Below are 10445 nucleotides of genomic sequence, written 5' to 3' on the forward strand. Positions count from 1 at the left end.
TTAGTATCAAAAATTTTAATGTCACAAATTATTATTCTGAACATAACTTTATGTCACACTGTTAAAAACAAAAGGAGGATAGTCCCAAAAAAAATAGAGATTATAGTGGTGGTTAGTTAGTGTTTTGCTTATACTTGGATAAAAAAATTTAATTTTAAAAATGAAGCTACAACATTAATTTTGATCAAAATAGAATGACAAAAAGACACTTACACCAAAAAAAGAAAAAAACAGGACAAAATAAAAGCTTCCATTCTGCACAAAGATTCTTTAATTTACATCAATTGCATTCCTTTAATTACATTAATAATTTAAAATGGCAAACATAGAAAAACCACTCCATTAAATAAATTAATAAAAAAAAACTGCTAAGGTTTCCCAAACCAATATCCCTCTCATGGAATATAGGGTATGTAGATTTAAAGCCTAATCAAACATCCAAAGATTTAAAAGAATCAATTCCTAACACAAAAATTTCCCTCTTCCTATAAGACACAACAATGTTATGTTCCTCTTTGATTTCCATTGCCATGTAAGCATGTTTATTCTGAAAAATCTAACATTCTTAACCATTTCATGTAGTGTATGTTGTTGACATATGTAGAAAAAAAATGTAAAATATTTTCAGCTGCTATATAATTTAACTGATCTTTCTAACAACTCATGGTCGTTGCCAGAAATTTCTTTAACTCTTGATCCATTCTTGTATATTTTGAAAGCTGGAATGGTGTTTACACCTTCTGATTTTGTCAAGTAAGGATGGTCCTCAATCTCCACCTGAAATTTCAAATCCATCATTAGAAAAACAGAGTATTTTTCTTTTTCAAATTCAAAAAAAAATTTATTTGTTAGCATATTGATATGTCATGTTGGTTTATCACACCCTTGTCCAATTACGGTCGGCCCGCAAAAGCATACAGAAAAACAAAGCAAACAGAACAGAACAAACATATTAAAAGGTGCGAGACTAAAACCTTAGACATGTCTCACGAAAAAATGTGCGCAAAACAGACAATATCTGACAGGCCGGACCTATTCTGTCACCCCTGTATTAATGGTCTATAAGATTCTAAGATACGAATTTCAAAGTCCAATGATTTAAAGCATACCAACCTTAAGGAAATTAACTGATGGGAATCTCTTGCATGTTTGCTCCAACACCAACAAAATTTGCTTATGAGTTGCTTTGCCCTTGTTGCAAAAAAGCACTACAGACATACCAGGTGAAGTTACATAATGTCTAAACCTATCATTGCTTGAGATGCAAACCAAATTTGAACCAAACTTCAAGTTCTTGATATCTTCGCCGCGCAACATCTTTTGTTTTAGCTGAATCTCAAACAACGCCCTAGCAACTTCCTCGTCCCCCGGCTTTTCTCTAATCAACATTTCATAGTCTTGAATTGCAGCTTCCCATCTTTCCAACTAATATATGCGAAAAACACAAGAAAATAACTTGTTATAACTTATCACTAGGCTGAAATTTATACTAAAGTTTAATACTAATTTAGAAATTTAATCACCTTGGCGTTGCAATCAGCGCGACGCAACATTGCCTTGCTATAACTCGGCTGAACTTTAAGAGCTACATTGCAATCTTCAATTGCTTTCTCGAATTGACCTAGCTTAGAGCGACATGCCGCCCTGTTACATAGCAGGACGGAGTTGAATGGATCATGCTCTAGTCCTTCATTGTATACCGCGCACGCTTCCGTGAACTTTGATGCCTTGAAGAGCAAGTTACCGCTCAATCTTGCAGATGTCGCGGCTCTTGCCCTTCTTACCACCGCATTCACATCACTGTTACTTGGATCAAGCTTAGATGCTTGTTGTGATGCTGTCACAGCATTCTCAAACCTGTCGGTACAAAAAAAATGCAAAACAATTTAAGGTCATACTTTATTAAGCTAAGATAACGTGTCACACACCAAATGAGTTTCAATTATTTGTATCAGTCATTATCTATGTAGATGGATACCTGAGACACGACACTAACACTGACACGTCGACATCGATAATAATTTGAAAAATAAATAAATTAAATATAATCATAAATGTCAGTGTCAGTTTCTGACACACATACACATTTTTTAGAGGTGTCGGTGCTACAGAGGTCATTATGCAACCTTGTTTCTAAATCTAGATTTAGCTTATATGAAAGAAATACAACATTATCACAAAAGGGAAAGCCTGATTATCAGCAATTAGCACTAATTAGTATGCTTTTTAACATTTTGATGTGGTCCCTAATTTCCTTAATTAGTGTTCTTTCTTTGTTATATGAAGCCAAACACTTGAATAATTTATTAAACACATCAAAATAAAGCACTTTCACCAACCTGCCGGTTGCTAGGTAAACTTGTGCTCCTATCATCAGAAAGTAAGCACTAGAAACTGGTCCAAATAATTTATTGCACCAATCATGGTCAAATTTTGGCATTTTTTCATAGGTGGCATATGCTTCTTGATGCCTCAGAAGTTTCAGCAAAGCTTCAGTTTGTAAAGCATAGACCTGGTGGGTTTGAAGAGGGGTTATTGGTTAATGAATTCAATGATTTTTTTAGGGGAATTTGGACACAAAATCCAATGATAATAATGGAGGAGTACAGAAAAATCTAACATTTGACTATGGAAACTAACCTTTGGAGCTGAATCTACACCTAAGGATATTGCAGACTTTGTTTCTGTCAATATAAATTTCCAATCATTGACTTTTCTTGCTTCATTGCATTTGTTAAGGTGAAGTTGAAGAGCATGTGCTTTGAAAGCAAGATCTGAATCAAAGTATGGAGTTTCTTTATCGCAATTTAATGCCTTTTCAACTTCTCCCAACCTACATTAAAAAAATATAAAAAATTACTTATCAACAAACATCACAAACACAACCCAATATCAAAATATTTGAGACTCTTAACACACCCCTCACGTCTGAGACTAAATATCTAGACTCGAGCGACCTGATAGCAAGTGGCCTATAAGATAAGTGATATCACTCACTTATAAACACAATTTTAGACCATATCTGATAAAACAGAGACTCTCAATATCGAGTCTCGTTACTAGGGCTGTTCATGGTACAGTTCAGTCAGAAAACCAGACTGGACCATAACAAAAGATCACTCGAAATGAATGAACAGTATAATTTATTATTATTGAGTACCTGAAGTATATTGTTGCTAAACGACTATGAGCTCGAGCATAGTTAGGTTGAATCCTAATAGCTTCCTCACACTCAACAATTGCTTCTTGAAACCTTCCCAAACCAATTAAAGCAGCACTCTTGTTACAATGATAAGTTGCCTTATTGGAATCAATAGCAATAGCTCTTTCATACAAAGCCAAAGCCTCAGAAAATCTTCCTTGCTTGTAAGCTTCATTTCCCATCGACTTCAACACCTCAGGATCAGTTACTCTGTTACTCCTAGGACTCCGAAATTGCGACACACCATCACCACTTTTCCTTATTATATTCCCCATAACACCGTTACTCACAGAATTCATCTCTTTATTAACCTTTGTAACAATTGTTCTTGGACTTATATAGCTACTATTCATAAGCAAATTCCCAGTGAGTTTTATTGAGTTTAAATCTTTGCTCGGCGACTTGTTTTCGGTGTCGCGATGACCACGACTAGAAGTGCTTATTCTTGCAAGTCCTAAGGAATTTCCATTAACCTCTCTCTGTTGAATTGAGCTTCTGGCAGAATCTAAAGGTGAGTGATTTTTTACTGGTGGAGACTCTGTTGGAACTTTTGAGATGTGATTTGGTGACCCTTTGGACTCATTCAGTTGTGGATTGTTAATTGGCTTGATGGGCAGTGAATGAACAGATGATGAATTTTTGAGCTTGTAGGCTTTGAGTTTGAAGATTTTGGCCATGAAACTACAGCCTAGTTCAACTTTTTCCACTTTGTTCTTATTGGTTTTTCCTTCCATGACTAGTTTTTGAAACTAGAGTGAAAGAGAGAAAAAAAAAATGAAGATTCAAAGAAATATGAGAAGTGGTGAAAGTGAAGTGATTGTAATATTGTGATGGAATTGAAGTGTTATTTGAATTGTACATATTTGTAGGTGTATTTATATAATAGTTTCTACCCAAAAAAAAAAGTATAATATAAAAGGGTTTAAAGAGTGGCTTCCAAGAAACACACTATAACTCTTTTTGTTTTTCAAGGGTTTGGAGAGGGTAGTGGTTAGGGTCAATGATAGAAAAGAATAGTGACTCACACACGCATGAATTTGTATTTTCATCACATTTTTGTTTTTCTCAATATATTATGTTTGTCTTAGGATTAGATAGAAAAATATATTTTATGTAAGGTTACCATCAATATTATCATGTTGTATTAAGAATTAATAGATACATATCCTTTTTTTTTTTTAAATTAATGTTTGTGATTAGTTTGATTGAGAAATTTAAAAAAAAAAAAAAAAAAGTAAATGAATCCTAGGTTATATTGTAAATACTCCTTCAAAGTCTCAATTCATACCACTATAAATAAATTTTGCTTAAAAAAAAAGTCCATACCACTAAGTTACACTTTCAATTACCATAGAAATTTATAGGTGATTATGTTAATACCTTATAAAAGTATTTATATGTTTAGTAATTTAAATGAGCAAGTTGTTATAAAAAAAATTAAGGACTAATCTGTTAAAAAAATAACTTAAGAATCTCTAATATAATTTTGTCTTAAGTTAGATGTAGAGTTTTGACTATTATTATATGACTATTGTAATATTTGATCAAATTTCACGCACTTTCGAGTAGGGATAGCAAACGAACATGTCCTCTCCGTTTAAATTTGTTTAGATCCGTCCTGTAAAAGCTAAAATAAATTTGGCCCTCCCTGTACTAAAAGTGAGGGCAGAGTGGGGCTGGCCGACAGACACTATAACCTTTAAGTTCAAAAATACAAAAATATTGTGAAATCAATGTCAAAAACAAAGTATAATAGGTTTCTTTTCTTGGCAAGACACATAAGAGTAGGAAAGAGGAAAGAAAGAAGAACGCAATGAAATTGGTGATAAACGGTTATTCTTCAGTTTCTCTTTGAAATAAGATTACAAGTGTTACGAATCACAAATAACCTATCTCACCCTAATTGGAATTTGCAATTGCAATGATGAGAGACTAGTAAGCTATTTATAATAAAATTAACACACTAAGCTAATTAATTTTTTCATACAGACCCATTTCACAAGCTAACTTAGGAAATAAGTTAACTTAAACAATTAGATTTAACAAACATGTCCAATTCGACATGCTAACAATCCTAACATGTGAACAGACTTCGACGACATGTTAAGATCCTGTCAAATTGTCGATCCTATATTTCACAAAAAAATTATGTAAATACACGTGCCGCAAAAGTTTGTATAACCCTTAATCCGCTTTGCACTAAAATGCGGACAAATCAGACGTGTCTAACTAGCGGAACCCGTTTTGCCACCCCTAAACAATCATATTTATAAATTTTAAAAAAATTATAAAAAATTAATATCCAATCATACATGCCGAAAAGAATACCTAGGTTAAAAATTTAGAGCACACAGTTTTGGATGAGGCGGATTTGAATGTTAACCATCCATGCCATGGCTATCAATTCTGTCCATTTTTTACTTAGATAACTTCTAATCACCACGTAGCTTTGCATCTATGATGTCACTAATTATAAACTAAATTATTATAATTATATGTGGACATGATTCTTTTTTGTATTATGTCTTTTAATCAATCTGTTAAAATGTGCCTTCAATCCATCTCAAGGGTGAGCCCACCCATAATTAATACTATAATAATTCAAATTAAAAAGGAAAGGTTTGACTAACAATAATGTTGAATCTTATGCTTCTTTCATTTGGACAAAATCAAAGCGTATTTGATAATCCACCTTAATTAAAATGTTTCACTTTTATTGGTTGTCATTTTAATAGCATCTTAAACGAGGATTTTTTTTTTTATCTATTAACTTATTAAATATATTATTAGAAAAAAAAATTATAGGTGGCTATGAACTCTATTTAATAAATTTATATAAAAATAAATAAATATTTGTTTATACGTTTGGTAGGTTGATTAATAGCACATAGACTCTTAATACGTCATATAGATGTTTGGCATGAAACTTCAAGTTTAAGGTTCTATTACATGATTACATCATTATCTGAATTTGATAATTGACATTGTTTATTTGTATAGTATTATTTAAACATATGTGCATAGAATATGTGTATAATCGAAAACAACACTTTTTGACTTTAAATAAAGCATGAAAAGTAAGTTATATGATTTATCCTAATCACATAAAACAATTAGTATTGATGTTTTGAACATTAAAGTTGTCATTTCAATTTGTTGTAAAAAAAAAAAACAAAAAGAATCATCCATTTGAAATAAGAGAATGAGTTTTGTGTGGGAAGAAGAAGAATTGATATAAGAATAACACGTTAGCCAAATGAAATATCAAATAATGTTGTTTTTATGAACATATTTTTGAGGAAATTTGATCATCAAAGACTATAAAACTCTCCTTAAAAAAAAACTACGAGTAAACACTATGACATGTTAAAAGGCAGGGCCGTCTTTGAGGGTGTGCAATGCGGGCTACCGCACAGGGCCTCAAAATTTTCAGAGTTAAATTGTATTTAAATAAGAACTCATAAATCTTTGTCATTGTTAAAATTTGATTAAATAGGGCCTCTAATTATTTTCTCAATGGTTAAATCATAAGTAGCCTACACAGGGCCTCAAAAAATTTGTGACGGCCTTGTTAAAAGGATTAAATTCAAATGCAAAATAGAGAAGTATGTCACACAAAAACTCTAAAGAAAAAGACTTAATGAATATAATTGAAAACGCAGATTTAAAACATTATTGCGTCCTATAAAAATAAGATGGGCGGTCATGCGATCTGCACTTTTAAAGACTAAAAATTATTAAGAAAAAGCTCAATGTATGTTTTAGTCAATTAATTTAATTTAATAGTTCTGTTTAATTTTTTAATTGAAAAAATTACATGTTAGTCATTTAAAAACTGTTTTGTTAGTTTAATTGATCATTTCCGTTAAATTTTGAAAAAAATATTAATTTTTGCCTAGGTGACAATCTGACTGATATTATGTAATCTGATTGGTTTTTAACATTGCTTTTTTTTTTTTAAATTATTGTGTTTTCTCTTTCCTGTAAAATCTAATTAGCACAATCTAATAGACATATTTTTCTCTCTTCTTCCATAAAATCTAATAGCCGTCATCTTCATCCTCTATTAGACTAACAAAAATGTTTTTAAGAAACTAACATATAATATTTTTTAAATAAGATAATATAGTGAAATTGTTGTGAAAAACGATACCAATAACAAAGTATAATAGGGAATTAGGGAAGAGAATAAGAACACAAGAATTGGTTATAACTGCTATTCTTTCACTTTCTCTTAAAACAAGATTACAAGTTTACAAGAATAACAAATAACCTCTCTCACCCTAAATTAGGATTTGCAGCTTAGCAATGATGAGAGACTAGTATGCTATTTATAATAAAACCTAACATACTAACTAATGGGCTTTTTCAGCAAGGCCCATTACACAAGCCAACTTAATAAACAAGCTAACTTAACAAATTAGGGTTTAAGCACTAAAACCTAATTTAACATGCTAACAACCCTAGCATCTTCGACATCTGCATGCTAGACCCATCTTCGACTACAGCATGCACACTTCGACACCAGCATGTGAACAATCCTTCGACTTCATGCTTAACTCTGTCGAACTGTCGAACCAAGAAGCTACCCTTCGACAATACTAGAGTTCGATCCAATATCTCACAAATCTCCACCTTGGACCTAACTCTACAACGTCACGGAACAAACTAGCTTTCTTCATGCAGCTTTATCAACTGCATACAGTGGAAAAACTTGCAACTCGGCAATGTCTTGGTGATCATATCAGCAGCATTGTCTTCAGTCGAAACCTTCAGCACTTGGACTTCTCCACGCTCGATTACTCCTCTGACGAAATGCAGCCTCACATCAATGTGCTTAGTTTGCTCATGATAGGCTGAATTCTTCGACAGGTGTATTGCACTTTGACTATCACATTTAACAGTGATACCTCGACCTTGAAGTTTCAGCTCCTTCGCAAAACCTTCAAGCCACAATGCTTCTTTCACAGCTTCAGTTAGGGCAATATACTCCGCTTCAGTGGTTGATAGAGCAACAACCTTCTGAAGTGTTGCTTTCCAACTAATTGCAGTGCCAAACATAGTGAAAACATATCCAGAAATAGATTTTCTGGAATCCATACAACCTGCATAATCAGAGTCGACATATCCTTCTATTACTGCTTTACTATCTTCACCCAAGGCTCCACCATAAATTAGGACTCTATTCAGAGACCCATTTATGTACCTTAAAATCCACTTCAATGCTTGCCAGTGAGCCTTTCCAGGATTCGCCATGTACCTGCTTACAAGACTGACTGCGTAAGCTATGTCGGGTCTAGTACAGACCATAGCATACATCAAAGAGCCGACTATATTAGCATATGGGATGCTATTCATATAGACTCTTTCGACATCAGTACTGGGACACTGATCAATACTTAGCTTGAATTGAGGGTTTGTTGGAGTCACAACTGGCTTCGAATTCGACATACCAAACTTTTCAAGAATCTTCCGTAGATATGCCTCTTGAGATAAGCATATCTTCGACTTCTTTCTATTTCTCCGAATGTCAATTCCAAGAATCCTGGAAGCAGCTCCCAGATCCTTCATATCGAACTCCTTATTGAGTTCAGCCTTCACCCTCATCACATCTTCAACACTGTTGCTTGCTATGAGAATATCATCCACATAAAGCAACAAAATAACAAATGAATTACCAGGTCGAAATCTGAAGTAAACGCAGTGGTCGAACTGACTTCTAATGAAACTTATGCGTGCCATGAACTTGTCGAATCTCTTATTCCACTGTCGAGGAGATTGTTTCAGCCCATACAAAGATCTCTTTAACTTGCACACATAATTTTCCTTCCCCTTTTCGACATACCCTTCAGGTTGCCTCATCAGGATCGTTTCATCTAGATCACCATACAAGAACGCAGTCTTCACATCCATCTGTTCCAGTTCAAGATCGAACTGTGCCACCATGGCAAGCAACATTCGAATGGACCTATGCTTCACAACAGGAGAAAACACATCATTGAAGTCGACACCTTCTTTCTGAGTGAAACCCCTTGCAACTAACCTTGCCTTGTATCTTTTCGACGTCACTCCTTCAATTCCTTCCTTAACTTTGAAAATCCATTTACAACTGACTAACCTTGCCCCATCAGGTTTCTTGATCAGTTCCCAAGTATGATTATCATGAAGAGATTTCATCTCATCATCCATGGCCTTCAGCCATTCAGTCTTATTTCGACTCCTCATAACTTCCTTATAGTCTCTAGGTTCTTCGTCTAGAACCTCACTTGCAGAGATTAAGGCATAAGCTATAAGATCTGCATATCCAAGTCTTTGAGGTGGCTTGATGACTCTTCTCGACCTATCTCTCGACAATAGGTAGTCATCGTCAGTTTCCTCAACTTCAGCATCTTCTGCTTCTTCTTCGACTTCATCTGGGATATGCAATTCAGCATCAACATGCTCCACCTCAACAGGAATCTCTACCTGTTCCAGCTCTTCGTCAGATGTTTCTGTACTTCGACCAACATCATCAGTTTTCTTAAAAGCCATTTCAGCTTCATTGAAAACTACATCTCGACTGGTGATACACCTCCTGTGACCTGGCTCTAGGCACCATAGCCTATAAGCTTTGACTCCTTCAGGGTATCCCATGAACATGCATTTCAGAGCTCTAGGTTCGACCTTGTCTTGCCTAATGTGAGCATAGGCTATGCAGCCAAATACTCTCAGTTTGTCGAGATCTGGTGGATGTCCCGACCAAACTTCTTCAGGTGTCTTCATATCTAACGCTGTCGAAGGACATCTGTTTATCAGATATGTTGCTGTCGAAACAGCCTCAGCCCAGAACACCTTCTTTAACCCCGCACTAGTCAACATGCATCTGACTCTCTCCAAAATAGTTCGATTAAATCTTTCAGCCAAACCATTTTGCTATGGAGTACCTGCAGTAGTTCTATGCCTTGCAATACCAGAGGCAGCACAAAAACTGTCGAATGCCTCATTGCAAAATTCAAGGCCATTGTCGGTTCTCAACCTCTTGACCTTTCTGCCAGTCTGATTTTCAACCAGAGTCTTCCAACTTTTGAAATTCTCAAAAGTTTCATCCTTAGTCTTCTGGATGAATACCCATAATTTTCTGGAATAATCATCTACTATGGATAGAAAATACCTTGCTCCTGAATGTGATGGACACCTTGCAGGCCCCCAAAGATCAGCATGGATGTAATCAAGGGATCCATGTGTTCTTTGTTTGCCTTTGTTG

General features: G+C 34.5%; 1 protein-coding gene across 1 annotated transcript; it reads right to left on the reverse strand.

Moving 5' to 3' along the window:
- Positions 1-266: 266 nt before the first annotated feature.
- LOC131662047 (inactive TPR repeat-containing thioredoxin TTL3-like) lies at positions 267-4145 on the reverse strand. The gene is made up of 6 exons (XM_058931726.1): positions 3161-4145; positions 2641-2833; positions 2340-2512; positions 1524-1857; positions 1114-1425; positions 267-777 (listed from the first exon to the last, which is right to left on the reverse strand). The coding sequence occupies exons 1-6, from the start codon at positions 3934-3936 to the stop codon at positions 625-627; spliced, it is 1941 nt and encodes a 646-aa protein (XP_058787709.1). The 5' UTR covers positions 3937-4145; the 3' UTR covers positions 267-624.
- Positions 4146-10445: the final 6300 nt, after the last annotated feature.

This window comes from Vicia villosa, linkage group LG3 (assembly GCF_029867415.1).
Source record: "Vicia villosa cultivar HV-30 ecotype Madison, WI linkage group LG3, Vvil1.0, whole genome shotgun sequence".
NCBI lineage: Eukaryota > Viridiplantae > Streptophyta > Magnoliopsida > Fabales > Fabaceae > Vicia > Vicia villosa.

What these genes read in the sequence shown, in the direction of transcription:
- LOC131662047 (XM_058931726.1), bottom strand. Translation starts at nt 3,936, where the DNA reads ATGGAAGGAAAAACCAATAAGAACAAAGTGGAAAAAGTTGAACTAGGC. An exon ending in GTTTACCTAGCAACCGGCAG is followed by an intron (nt 1,858 to 2,339) that starts GTTGGTGAAAGT and finishes TTGTACCGACAG; the next exon opens with GTTTGAGAATGCTGTGACAG. An exon ending in GCGCTGATTGCAACGCCAAG is followed by an intron (nt 1,426 to 1,523) that starts GTGATTAAATTT and finishes CGCATATATTAG; the next exon opens with TTGGAAAGATGGGAAGCTGC.